Source organism: Typopeltis vanoorti, chromosome 16 (genome assembly GCF_054136105.1).
Source record: "Typopeltis vanoorti isolate ZY-2024b chromosome 16, IOZ_Tvanoo_1.0, whole genome shotgun sequence".
NCBI classification, from domain to species: Eukaryota; Metazoa; Arthropoda; class Arachnida; order Uropygi; family Thelyphonidae; genus Typopeltis; species Typopeltis vanoorti.
The window spans coordinates 100,881,468-100,896,597 of NC_143564.1; the positions used below are offsets into that span (position 1 = coordinate 100,881,468).

The 15,130-nt window shown below is 34.8% G+C and overlaps 1 protein-coding gene across 4 annotated transcripts in view; it reads left to right on the forward strand.

Moving 5' to 3' along the window:
* Rbcn-3A (rabconnectin-3 alpha) overlaps positions 1 to 15,130 on the forward strand; it is a 984,230-nt gene that overhangs the window by 823,766 nt on the left and 145,334 nt on the right. For 2 of the 4 annotated variants that reach the window (XM_090406519.1, XM_090406520.1), the window contains exon 49: positions 11,860 to 11,943. The exons of the other annotated variants lie outside the window; for them this stretch is intronic. In XM_090406519.1, the coding sequence (XP_090262645.1) occupies positions 11,860 to 11,943 (84 nt within the window). The remainder of the gene's footprint in view (positions 1 to 11,859; positions 11,944 to 15,130) is intronic. 4 annotated transcript variants of the gene reach the window in all.

Genomic DNA, 15,130 nt, shown 5'->3' on the forward strand with positions numbered 1-15,130 from the left:
AGTCTTTGACTCCATGGGGTCTTGGGTAATATAATAATAATAATAATTAAAGGAATTTTACAGGAGTTACGTAGATGATTTTTTTCACTGCATAGCAAGGAGTAAGAGAACAAGGGGTCATACTTGGAAACTGGAGGGTAATGAATGGGTTGGCAGAAGTCATTGTGAGTACATCGTTGGTAAATGGGTTCGGGGGAAAAGTATAATGGGTATTTTGGGAGAGATGGTTGATAATATAGGTCTCCTACAGTGAGTCTTTGACTCCATGGACATGTCTCCTAGAATGAAATGAATACAGAGAATTCCTTAAAGAAACTGATAATGGATACAGTAAGTTAAGAATACTGACATCTATTACCCTCCCCGAGTTTCTTGAGTATTGAAGAGTGTTTGGAAATATTGGAACTGAGTTTTTTTTGTGAAGCAGAATGGAATACTTTGTTCATTTAATCAATAGAACAGTGAATAATAAAATAACATTGTGACAGTGGGGATTCAGTGTTAAGATAATCAGCAACACTGCGAATCATGAACATTAGATCATTTAGTTTCCAGACTTTCTGGTGTTAGGTTGGGTTTTGATGTTCAGATATTTGATAAAAGTATGAATAACATACATAAGAACAGTCAATTTTCTTTTACTAGCTGGAAGTACAAAAAAGATCAGATATTAGAAGATCCAATGGTATATAATTGAGTGTAATATAAAAAGTAATATGATGTTTATGAGTTATGCCAAAAAAATAAATAAAACATCAAAAATGTTGCATTTTTTTGTTTAGTCATCCAATAAATTATATGTGACAAAATGCATATTCTTGTATTAAGAATATAACTGAGTAAACAAAACTTTGCTGGTGAAATATCCTCACAACTAAGCTACTTTTATATGGTGACTGTTGCTTTCACATATTGTGTCAGTATCCTTTAATGTACACTTTATCCCCTTTCAGACATGTATGTATGTTGTCGTGCATTATAGAAGGGTCATTATCCAGACCAGTTGCAACCATTGTTGAGGTTTATTAAGCTTGGTCATGAAGATTCTTCATGCTCAGGTTTTTGTGTGCTTATGCTTTGGTAAAGCATTAAAACAAGAATATAATTTTTGTCATGTATAATTTAGAATATAAGTGTTGTTCTATAATAATGTTCATTGTTTCTATTTTTTTTTTTTTATGTATATTTATCTCGCATACAAGAACCTATGTTACATCAATGCCATTGTGTGTAACTGAGAAAGAAGAAATGTAGTGGCATTTTTCTTGAAGAACTGGAGGTTGTAGTTGTTGGGAAATTCATTACAAGGAAGGTTGTTCCAGAGGACAGAAATAGATGAAATAAATGTAGAATAGGAGAAGAAAGTTCAATATGTTTGTAGCTGTATTGAAATGGAATGTTGGGCAGCTTTTGCTCTTGTTTTAATAGGCCTAACTGAAAGTGGAGGCAAGAGTTCTAAAGATCAATAGATTTAGGATTTATTTAGGGTTAGGAGAGCTGGAGCAAGATATATATATACACACACATACTCGGGTCTCTTTTTATGCGGATTTGAAGTTATGCCCACAGATACGAGACCTTTCGACACTTCTGCGCATGTCAACAGAAGGAGAATCTATTCCGATAATAGGGTAATTCAGCATTTCCCAAACTTTTCCTACGACGAAACACTTCAGAAATCTTGAAATTTTCATGGAACACACTGGTTATTTTGTAATATATTAATTAATAATTAATTGTTAATTTAGCTGATTTATTATTAATTATTAATTAATTAAACATCAATTAAACATAAACATCATTAAATTAATTTGTGCTGATTTTCATTGACATATCCCATTCTGATCACCAAAAATTTATAATATAAGTACTTACGAGTAAATGCAGACTTTTGTTCCTGTGGGCTGGTAGTTTTTCCCTCCCTTTGTACATCCTGAAGATTACTTTGTAGGCTGGAGGTGGATGAATCACTATCTGTTGCATCATGAACACCTTCAATAAGAGATTTCTTAACACCAAAATTAAACAAAGTCCCTTGTCTCTTATTCATATTCAAATTTAAATCTGTAGGCCTATTACTTTAAAAAAATCACTGCACTATGGTTTTGAAACAAGCACTTTCACCCTACGATACGAACTTGTGAAGAAAGTATTCAGTATTACTAGATCTGACCGAATACAGAATACAGACTACCTTGATCTTCAATTTCAGTGGAAAAATTTTCTTTATACTTCCTTGCTGATTGGTCACTAACATTTGCAACACAGATGTTATTTTGTTCAGTTTTTGAGAACATAGGATATGCTGCCCATTTCTGTAATCGGCTTGTGCAGGCAATTTTTACAACCTGTCATAAACACCGGTATTCCCTTTCCTGAGTGAAAATTGTGTGAAATTGTGTGAAAATTGATGATAATTCATGAATACTTCCACGTTTAAAAATACACGGCTTGGTCACTAACATTTGCTACACAGATGTTATTAGGCTTTCTGGGTCTGAGCTTTTCGACATATTCACAAATGTTATTCTCCTCAGAATATTTCCACTATAACATATTTATTCATGAAAAATGCTTAGAAAACTAAAATGACAAATTCCAGAATTCCAGGAGAATTTGTCATTTTCCCAAACTGTGTTCCATGAGAACGAACACAGTTTGGGAAACCCCTGGGGTAATCAATCCGTATTGTGGGATGAGTTGTTTATTGTTACATGGCAGAAAATTAACTTCTCTTTTATGATCATTGTAGTTTTTAAAGTGGTAACTATTTTGTTTGTATAACAGTTGGAAAATCTTACCTATAAAACACGTGATTTCGCTTGTTGTTGACCAATTCGTTCATCGGTGTTGTATATAATGAACAGTGTGTTGCAGCACATTCTGGCGTAATGTGATAATGTGTAAGCAGTGAGTGTTCGTGAAGTTTAATTTTGCATGCAAGTAAGTGTTTGTCTTTTTATTATCGACTCTAATTTTTGCTAATTGTTATTTTAAAGATTAAATTTAGCCCAATGGAAGGAAAAAAAAGCACCAAAGAAAAGCAATTTCTTTGGATATGAAAATTGCAATTTTAGATCACTTAGCAAAAGGAGAGGGAGCTACGGCAATTGGTAAACATTTTAATTTAGGCAATTTACTATAAGAGCAATTAAAAAGGATGAAGTTGCAATAAGAAAATCTGTCATTTCTGGCACAAAGCTAAGTGCCAAATTATCATCGTACTCAAGAGATGCTTTATTAGAAACCACAGAACGAACGCTCATAATTTGGATTGAAGAATTAACTCAAAGAAGAATTCCTATAAGTGGTTATTTAATTAAACAAAAAGCTCTTCAGTTTTTATGAACAGATGAAGCAATTGGAGCCATCCCAGGCTGATAAAGAATATTGGGCTTGCAAAGGATGGTAAACTGGGTTTTTAAAAAAAAGGAATGCACTTCATAATGTGGAGATTACAGGCAAGGTTGCAGCAGCAGATGAAGAAGCAGCCAAAAATTTTCAAGAGAAGTTAGCCAAAATTATTGAAGATGGTGGATATTGTCCCGATCAAGTGTTTAACGCTGATGAAACAGGATTGTTTTGGAAGAAAATGCCTAGTCGAACTTACATCGCAAATCTGAGGAAGAAGCAAGTGGGTTTAAAGAAGCAAAGATCGAGTAACGTTACTTTGTAGCAATCATCAGGAGATCGAATGTTGAAATCCCTACTAGTAAATCGATTTCTAAGACCACGTGCTCTAAAAGGCAAAGATCTAAAACAGCTGCCTGTACATTGGATGGCTAATACAAAGGCCTGGGTAACAACTGCTGTATTTACTGAATGGTTCAATAATTGCTTTGTACCAGAAGTGGAAACATACATGAAGCAAAAAGCTCTAGATTTTAAAGTTTTATTAATTATTGACAATGTACCAAGTCATCTGCATTTAAAACATCCAAATGTGCAGGTAGTTTTTTCCACCCAATACAACAAGCATTATTCAGCCATTAGATCAAAGCATAATTGCTACTTTTAAAAAATATTACACTTTTAAATTTATACTGGATAAACTAGAAAACGAATCATTAACAGTAACTGACATTTGGAAAAAATTTTCTATTTTGGACTGCTTAAATCATATGTTGCATCTGCTATCGCTGAAATAAGACCACAAACTTTAAATGCCTGCTGGAAAGCAGCTTGGCTTAGATGTTTTGCAAACAGTGCAACCATGCAAACATCTACATTATCAGCTGAAATCATTACTTTAGCACGTGAAATTGGTAGGGAAGGTTTTGATACATTTAGCCAGAACGACGTAGACGAATTGCTTGTGGATAATGCTATAAGTGTGATGCTGATATTATTGGATATCGATCAACTTTAGATATCATCAAAGATCCAGAAAACGATAGTGAAGCAGAAGAAAAACCTGTCCCCCTCACTGTAAATATAATTCGAGAAGGTCTTGAACTGTGCAATAAATTGGAAAATCATTTTCTTGTTAATGAACACAAATTCTTAACGAGCCTTTAAATTCCAACCTGAGCTGAAGAACTGTATGTCTGGATATCACGAGCTGTATAAAAAATTAGTGAAATCGTCATCGCAAAGTTTAATCGCTGATTACATTGTCAGAAGAAAAAAAATTAGCACAGAACGAGGGTGAAGCTAATTCTGTTTGTGAAGAGCCATTGCCTTTACCATACAAATCAGGTGCGCTGACTATCTCTTCTGGCGATGAAAGTGATTTTGCACCAGTTCGCAAACGTTGCCGAATATTGTTTAATAGCGATACTTCTGATGACAAAATGTAAAAAAAAAAAAATTGTTACTTTTCAATAAAATTAAATTAATAAAGCTTTAAAACAAACTTGGGCATTCTTATTTTCCTGAATTTTCATAAACTTTTTTAATGTGATTTTAGATTTATTTTAATTCATTGCTTCGGTTTTATGCAGTTTTAGATATTTATGGAACGTGTCCCTAATTTTTCAACTTAAGTTAGGCCTTTTTTGTACAATTTTTTTATATGCAGTTTTCTGTGGAAGGTATCTACCGCATAAAAAGAGACCCGACTGTGTGTATATATATATAATATCCGATTAAAAAGTAGGTTGTTGATATGGATAGAAAGATTAGAAAATGATTGTGAAAGAGTGGAAGAGAGTGATGGAAGGCGTGAAAATGAGGTGAGAAGGAATAGAATTAAAGAATAAGTAAATTCTGTAACTCCTTTTACTGTCATTAGGAGTATGCAGAGGCTCTTTAGAAGCTCAATGGGGGAAGCCATTTTTCATTGTGATCCATCATTGATAATTGAGCCTAGGGACGTGAATAATTTTAGAGGTATCAGAGGAGCAAGTACCACCATTTTGTGACCCTGAACTCTAACACAGATATGTTATTCTGAAATGTTATGCATTCCTCGGTCAATTTCTTTCCGTTGCAGGGTTAAAAACCTGAGCTTATGGGGAAATCCTATATGACCGAAGCAAAGATGAACTATCTCAGTAATTAGCTGGGGAAAAGAAAGCCTAGAGGAAATTTCCTCTAGAGCTGACAACTAGAATCAAACTTATAATGCACTATTGTGTATTTGTTCCTATAGTACTGGACAACAATAGGTCTATAAATACATTGTACAGATGAGAATGATTGAATGAAAATCAGAATAAGAAGCAGAGAAGTGCAAGGAGTCACAATGAGAAGATGTGTAGTTGTAATATAACAACTAAAGTAAGGAAAACTGGGTGTTGGTGGGATTGTTGTGTTTGTATCTAATGTAAGGAGTATCAGAAATAAGTCACTGTGCCCAGAGATAATTAGCATAATTTAAATTTGGTTGATTGAGGCAGGAATAGAAATGGGTGGATATAGAATCTTCCAGAAGGATAAAAGAAGAAAAAAGAGTAGGGGAATACTCTTAGTAATAGTAAAGGAAATATGTCTGTTAAGAATGGAGATGAAAAATAGAAGAATATGTGATAGTGTTAAGGCTCTTTGGTGTGTGTGTGGGGGGGGGGATGCAAATATGGTATGGTCAAAAAAAAAGGATACTGAACTTCGACATAGCTGAACTCCATAGCATATATCATTGTAGTTATTTAGCATTTTTTTTTGGCATACTGCAGTATATGTGATTGCTATTAGATATACGCCATGAACAGCGCTGGCGCCTAGTATTTTTCTTGTGTGTGCAATTAATGTTCGGTGCCTTTCCAAAAAAGTTTTTTTTGAATAAAGTGTGAATAAAATGAATAACAGGAAATGAAAAACAAATGAAAACTGCTTTACAGTATAATGTTACCTACGGATTAGTCCTACTTATACAAATTTTTTTTACAAGGAACGCAACAATTAATCATCAGTTGATTTATGATACATCAAAAAATAAAGAACTATTTTAGGTATATTTTCGTAAATTTTAATCAAAAATTGCAGTGATATAATCGGGTCCAGGATACAATTTCAGAATTTATTTGTTTGTTTCCGGTAAGATCTGAAGAGGCCCGAACGGAAGATGACATTCATTCATAATTATATGTACCATTCATTGTTCGTTTAAACTCTTGTCTCATATTTTTTTGACATCTTTTAGGTGCCTTTTCTTCTGTGGTGCCTGTGTATATTGCACACTTCACACATGCCACCAGCTGGGCCTGGACATGGAGATAGTGTTTAGAAACAAGGAGAGTGAGTTTTTTGAAGAACGACTACTTAAACGATGTGACGAAGCAACATAAAATTTTTGAGTGTTAGATTTGCTGATATCCTCAGAGGATGTGGTTATGAATGAGATACTGACACTGTGGCTAGTTTGGCTTTCAAAAAGATATTATATGTAGAATTATATGGAAAGCTCTTTAGTCTACTAGTATCAGTCAGTACCTTAGCTTGATGAATTATGGAGAAAAGAGATTAGCACAGTATGGAATTGAATAGGACACATGACACAAGCAGTGTACAATTTGCATGCCAAGAGTTAGGCAAATAAATAGGGTACAGATGAAACAGATAAACAACAAAATCAGGTACATTATGGGGAAGAGTGTTATGGAGGAGATATAAGATGTTTAGTGTGAATCAAATGCACAAAGAGTATGAAATGCGGGCTAGAAAAGTGACAAACATGGTAAAAAATGAAATAGTACAATATGAAAGGAGATTACCAGGTCAGGGAATTCTGCTGTGCAACAGGCAAAAGGAGAAAGAATAACATTGTAGGTGATTATGGTTGCCAGGAGCCCATGTCAAAAAATATAGAGGAATTATTTAATGAGCACTTCATCTGTGAATATTTCCTGTTAAAATGATGTTATGCAACATCTAGAAGGGAGGTAAACGAGAGATTTATTCTCCTTTTAGATGGAATTATAGGCAAAAGAATCAGGATATATCAAGCATGATTAGGACAGATGTTAATTAGGATCTGGGTATGGGTGAAATCTTATATTTTTCAGTCTTGTAGCTAGGCTACTAAGGAGTAGAAAGAAGGCAAATATAATGCCACTCCACAAGCACGGTTCTAGGAAAATTTTCCAATTATACACCAGTCTGTATATCCGAAGTTACAATTACGTTACTGAAGAGGTTGGTTAGGAATAGAATACAGAGCTGGATGTATGGACATATGATTTTGTATGATGGTCAGCATGAATATGAAAGGTGATAAATCTTGTTTTAGCAGTCTAGTCTTATTTTATGATAAGGTGACAAATGTGTTGGTATAAAGGAAGCTCACATTCAGTGTTATTCTTGGATTTTGCAAAGGCATTTGATAGATTGCCATATGACAAATTGGGGAAGATGAGGATGAATAATAGTTTGATTAGATGGGTTGAAGATTGACTCCCTAAGCAAGTTATGTATGGTGAGACATTGTCTTGGGAGATAAATGTAACCCTGCAGCACAGTGATGGCTGCAGGGTTCTGTTCGTGGTCCATTCTCTTTAACTTATTTAATATGATATTTCATGTGAATTGTCAGAAAATCTTCTGTTCGCTGATAATGCAAAATTGGGAAGAGTTTTACAAGGAGTAATATTGATATTAGCTGCCTTTAGAAAGATTTAAATAAATTTTTAACTTGGATGAATGAATGGGAGTTGTGATTTTAGTTTTAATAAGTGTGGAGCTATATGGCTGTGTACTGCATTGGTGAAACTGTGCTTAGTGAGTGTTGAATGAGATTTCAGATTTGGGTGTAACAGTTGGCAGCAGCCTAAAGTTCAAAGGGAATATTCCAAGTGTTGCAAAGGCTATATAACACATTTCTGCTATGTTAAAGAGCACATTGACAAGTTGGTCTAAAGAGGTTGTTGTGCCAGTGTATAAAGCATTGGTCAGGCCACACACTTGTGTTCTTATTTGATCACCTAAATCCCAATATGATGTGGAAGTTCTGGCGAGGTTCCAGAAATGAGTGATGATAGGGGAATATAGTAGAAATTTTAAAGTTAGTTGGGGGAATTTTACTGGATTAATACAGATGAAATTATATATAGAATTGTGAAGAATAAGAGTGAGAGTAGATTTTTTTTCATGCTAGGCGAACAGAATTTGCTATCTGAATTTTTGAATTTTATATGTTAGAAATGCTCAAGTTAATTGAGGGAATTTTACTGGATTAATACAGATTGGATTATATAGAGAGTGGAAGGTGTTGTGAAGAATTGGAAGTGTGTGTGTGTATATATATATTTTTTTTTTTTAATTTTTTTTTTTTTTTTTTCCCCATTGAGGATGGTGGTAGGTGAGAAGAATTTATTACCTGAACCTGTTGTGAATGCTAAGAGTTTGAATGAGTTTAAACTTAATTATGACAGATATGCTGCACTTGGACCTCCTATAATGATCTCATGACTTCATTCAGTTTTGCTATAATAATTATACAACTTCATGGTATATTATATATGCATATCTCTTTCCTTGTCTTGTCTTAAGCTTTTCACGAACCATTGAGGTTCTTTTAACTGTGGACTTCACAACTGCAACCATCTCGAGGATAAGGTGGTTGGCCTTATGCCTCCTGGTGTGTCCCATGTCTAGTGCGTGTGTTCACAGGGCTAGTTTGATGGGTGAAAAAAAACCCCTACCTCTGTATGAGACCGACCAACTCACCTTTAGTTGAAAGAGACCAGGTAAAGGTTTCTGATATCTTGGACGGGAATCGAACCCATGTCTTTATGACTAAAGGGCTTCTTCTATACCTGCCGAGCTATGGAGGCTCTATATCTCTTTCCTAAAGAGTTGAATTGAGGGAGAAGGATATTTATCAAATGCTAAATTATTAGAATTTGATAAACATTTTAGATTTGAGTATAAATTGTAGTGCATGTTTACCATTTTATTGAATTAGTATGTGAATTCAAAATTTGCCATAGTCAGTGTTAAATAAACCAGATGTCCTAGCTTCACATTTACAAAAACTTCAGATTGGGTTATTAAATCCAGAAAATTAGTCTTGAATACAGTTTTTTCCCCCCATGTTACTTATGGTGAACTATTTATTTTTATTATATGTATGGTGACTTAAAAAAAGTGCTATATTTGATTTTGATCTTCCATATTATGTAATCCTCAGCCAACCCACCGTGCTAATCTGCTGCAGCTTTATAACCTTTCATAGGTAGGATTTGTACGTAATAAAACAAAAAGTTAAACTGAATATATTTCATTCTCTATTGACAATATCTCTGTTTTTTTAGATATTGGAAGGCTAATTTGTATTCTAGGAAAAATTACTTCATTATGATACATTAACCTGTATAACTTTCATAACTTTGACATAATACAAATTCAAAAATATTGCAAGTGGCAAAAAGAGAAAGCGAGATGAAAATAGATTTGAAACATTGCCCATAGCGAATGATTGCATATCATTATTTTTTGTGGCCCGTCTATTGTATAGTTCGCCCACCGTTTCCAGGTCCCTGCTTCGCGTCTTTCCAAGAATAGTCGATTCATGCTGAAGGGGAGAAAAAAATGAAGGACGTCCGAATTGGTCGCCAACATGCGAAATCACGTGCTTTATAGGTAAAATTTTCCAACTGTTATACAAGCAACATAGTTAACTACAATAATCATAAAAGAGAAGTTAATTTTCCGACCGGTAATAATAAGCAACTCATCCCACTATACGGACTGATTACCCTATTATCAGAATGGATTCTTCTTTTTCTGAGATGCGCAGAAGTGTCGAGAGACCTCAAATCGGTGGGCGAACTATAACAGAAGCAATTTTTACATATGTCTGTGGCAGAAGAGGATGTAATGGGTTGATGTAGCTATGTCTACAAATGTATAAAGAAATTAAAAAATTATCGTATTTGCCAGGCCTATAAGACGCACCCCCTTTTTTTGTACACATTTTTTTAGGAAAACAAAACTTTATCACTTAATATTATAGTGAATTTACAGTATTTCAAATATAAAGTAATAAGTAGGTCTACTTCAAACAAATACCTAATCTAACTAGGAAAGAGAACTCACCTTTTAATCTTCTTTGTCAAAACCCAGAAATTCATCTCCAGAGCTGAATGAAGAGACACTCATTCTAAACCAGTTCTAAATCAGAATCTGAGTCCTCATACAACAAATTGTCCTCTGTACCATCCAGTGCATTACTAATGCCACATTTCTTAAATGATTTAACCACTGTCTCAGTTTTCACAGCATCCCATGAAGCTTTAACCCACCCACAAACTTGCGAAATTCTAGGCCTCTTCCTTCTTCCTGATGACGTAAACTCAAAATCTGAAGACTGCATCCAGCAGTCTTCTGGATGCAGTATTCCACTTCTCCTTCATAAATCCCTTAAATGGTTTATTAATACAGACATCTGAAGGTTGAAGCTGACTAGTTAGACCTCCTGGAATTACAGCTGAGTTTTCAATTCCTTGAGTTTATTTTTAACATCTTCTGTTCTGTAAGAACGGAACTGATTCCATACTAGCAGGGCATGCTTCTTCAGCAGTCCGCCAGATCGCCTATTCCAGTTATGTATTCCAGTAACTGGAATACATAACTAACGTAACTGGAATGCTCTCACACACCGCAAGGAAGCAAGAAAGAAATCGCATAACTTGGAACAGAGAAAATTTCCAGAAATGAAAGTAATAAAACACTGAGTATCGGCGTGTAAGGCGCACCCTGTTTTTCAGACTTATTTTCAAAGAAAAAAAAGTGTGTCTTATATGCTGGCAAATATGGTATATATTCATATACACACTCACACACTTAAACACGCAGTAATATCTTCATTATCTGACTCCAATATGAAATCAGTTTGCTACTCAGATAATGGAAGAATCAATTGATTTGAAAGTTGAATAATTGAGAGATCACTGTATGTGAGGAGGGTTAAAAATGGTGGTAGATATTTAGTAAACTGCAGTTACTCCTCACTTTATAAGTAGTCATCTTCAAAATTCAAACTTTAATTAAACAGAACTGCATTTCATAACTGTAAAATGGAAGGGTCATAGTATTATTTCATTTAAACTGTGAATTGGAGTGTTAAGAATATTATTTCATTTATCATCTATTTCAAATTTGTTAAGTAACCCTCCGTGTTTAAGTGAATCTGTATTGATATTTAGCACATGAAATTTTACATTTGAATATCATTGACTTTAGTTGAAATGAAACTCTTAATATACAATTATTTTTAACATGAAAGAAAAACTATTAGTATCTCTGTGAGTTGCTTCTTCCATTGTCTCCCAGTAATATGTGTAAAAAAAGTGTACCTGCAGCTCTTTCCTTTGCCCTCTATCCTGCAACTTGACTCTGTCTGCTCTCCTTTCCTATTTCATGCCTGCCTCTCATTGGCTGCTCTGCTATGGCTTTCTGTGTCTCTGCTAATCACTCAAGATGAAGGGCCACCATTTTCCAGGCAGCTCTAATATCCAGTTTTGTCAGTTTGTGCTTGAGAGGAGTCGTCATATGCTGAAACCGGTGAGTTAGGCAATATTGCACATTTCAGCTTTCAGCTTTATTAACTACTCAGGAATAGCATTAAAAATATGTGTGCATGTAATACCGCTATATATTCTGGTTATTACATTATTGCTTTATATAATTTCTTTCAATCAAGCTTTAATACTTATCTGTGTACTAAAGTTTTCAAGTAGCATCATAAAGAATCTAATTATTTCTCTTGTATATGTCTATACTGATAATAATAATGCTATCCCTGTGTATTTGCTCCTAAAACTAATGTGTATCTGAACTTACTGTATTAATTTTCCTTTGCATTTACTAAATATATTGCTGAAATTAATGCCATTCCTCTATGTGCTTGCTTGTCAAATTAATGTTATTCCAAAATGCAAAGTAGCTATATTAACTTTCTTTCAGCAGCTTAAGCCTCACATCTTTCTCTTATTGAAATTTTTGTTTAATAATGTTTAATTCCTGTGAGCAGTATATAAATATTTTTTCCCCTTTTGAAATTTCAATTTATCTTTTTTATGTATACTTGCATCATATCTGGGACACTGAAAATGTATACTTAAAAAAATCCTTCTCAGAAACTTACATTTAAAATTAAAATATTATAGGCTCCTAAGCATATTAGTGCATTATACATGTATAATGCACTAATATATCAAGACTAATGGCAGAAATATCTAAATAAATGTTGCGGTAAGCAATTATTAACAGATAATCTTTTTGATACTGACATAAGATGCATGCTTCTGGTTCTGATTTTCAGTGTAATAAGTTCTATGCAAAAAAAAAAAAAATTAAATCTACTGATAGTAATTTCAAACTAATATTGTAGGCTTCATACTATTAACAAATTTTATTCATTTCAGAACAATAAGACTCGTATGGCATTCAAGAAGAGTCAGCATAATTTGTTTCCCATCTTCACTAAACTATCTGTTTAGAAATGCACAGTTTTATATATTTCAATTGATCTTTTATTATTCATGCTATGTATTCTTCTACCAAAATTTATTTACTACAGTGATATCCTATAGGAAATACTAAACTGAACATGTATTCATTCTTTTGTTTGGAAAAAAGTTAATTTCCATTGTTGAGCTACAGAAAAGAAAGTTTGCAAAACTTTTTGAAATTTTTGCTAGTTTGCTTTTAAAAACAAACTCTTGGAGCAAAGTAAAATTAACTTTTAATTATAACTGGGAATTAGTTTACGGAATTAACAACGCATATAAAGTATATTAATTAAAGGTAACTTTAATGAATAACTTCTATATTTCGGCAATGTCACATTGCCATCTTCGGGAACATAAAGATATGGCATGTGCACTCAGGAACTAACACAAAGCAAATGAGGAAGAAAGCAAGAAACTAATATTGTTCCTAAAGTCCTAATGGTGCCCTCTTGTGGGCTAATTTGGTAGTCTTGGCAGTTGGGCTGAAGTTCTCATAATGAAAGTCTCCCAAATTTGGGGCAGTTTCATGCATCCAAATTTGTTGAGGTTAGGAACGTTTTTTAGAGCTGCTGAAGATTCTTTGAATAATCTTTTGTATTTAAACTTGCTGCGATGGATTATTTTTATTTTCTTCCAACGAATTTTATGGTGGGTATCTAAGGCATGGTCTGCCAGCCCAGAGCGGCTGTACTGGTGAAACCGGATGTAGTCTTGGTGTTCTGAAATCCTGATATTTGTTGTTCTGCCTGTTTGGCCAAAGTAGGACAATTTGCAGCTGCAAGGGACCTGGTATACACCAGGTAGGTCTAGGGGAAGTGGTTGGTCTTTGGTAGAGCGGATAAGGGATGCCAACTTTTTATATGGTCTGTAACAGGAAGTAAGGTCATATTTTTTGAGGATATTGGTTATTTTTTCAGAGGTGCCCTGGATGTAGGGGATGGTGATAGACTTGGTGTAATCTTTATTGTGGAGGGGGGAGGGGGGTTGTGGTTTACAGGTTTTAGTATTTTTTGCATTTTTTTGGGGTTATAGCCATTGGCTAAGAAAGTGTTGAGGATGTGGTTTAGTTCCATAGTCAGGGCCTTGTCATCTGAGCAGATTAATTTTGCCCTGTTATATAGTGTTTTTATCACCCCATATTGTTGTGAGGGGGGGGGATTGCTGGTGAATGTATCTGCCAGTGTGGGTGGGTTTTCTGTAAACAGAGAAAACCAAAGATCCATCAAGCTGGCGGGTGATTAAAGTGTCTAGGAAGGGGAGGGTGTTGTTTTCCTCTTTTTCTAAGGTGAACTGGACTCTGGGATGTTGGTTGTTTAAGTGTGTTAGGAAGGAGTGGAGTGTGTCTGAGCCATGTGGCCAAATAGCAAACACATCATCCACATAACGAAGCCAAATAGTGGGTTTTTGTGGGGCGGAGTTTAAGGCTTTCTCTTCAAATGTCTCCATAAAGAAATTGGCCAAGGGTGGGGAAAGTGGTGAACCCATGGCTGTCCCCTCTATCTGTTTGTAGAACTTTCCTTGCCAAACGAAATAGCCTGAGTTTATTGTGAACTGAAATAGGGCTGAGATATCGGGAGGAAACTTGGCTTGGATGAGCTCAAGGGTTTCTTTGAGTGGGACATTAGTGAATAGGGAGGAGACATCAAAACTGACCATTATGTCAGTGTGTTGGAGTGTGAGGTTTTCTATACTGGCTTTAAAGTGGGCCAAGTTTTTTATGTGTGATGGTGTGTTGCCAGTGTAGTGTGTGAGCGTTTTGGCTAAATGTTTGGCTAATTTATATGTGGGGGAATCAATGCCATCCACTATGGGACGCAATGGCACATTTTGTTTATGTATTTTTGGGAGTCCATATAATCGGGGGGGTCTAGAGTTATAAGGTTTAAGTTTGTTGGTGACTTCCACAGGCCAAGAAGTGACCTTCTTAAGGAGTCTGTGGATAGTTCTAATCTGAGAGTTGGTCGGATTATATTCAATGGGGAGATAAGTAGTACGGTCTCGTATTAAGGAATTTAGCTTACCTTTGTAGTCTTTTTGATTGAATACCACAGTGGCACTTCCCTTATCAGCTTTGGTGATTACTATTTTTTTGTTGTTTTTCAAAACCTCACACTCCAACACACTTACATAATGGTCAGTTTTGACGTCTCCTCCCTATTCACTAATGTCCCACTCAAAGAAACCCTTGAGCTCATCCAAGCCAAGTTTCCTCCCGATATCTCAGCCCTATTTCAGTT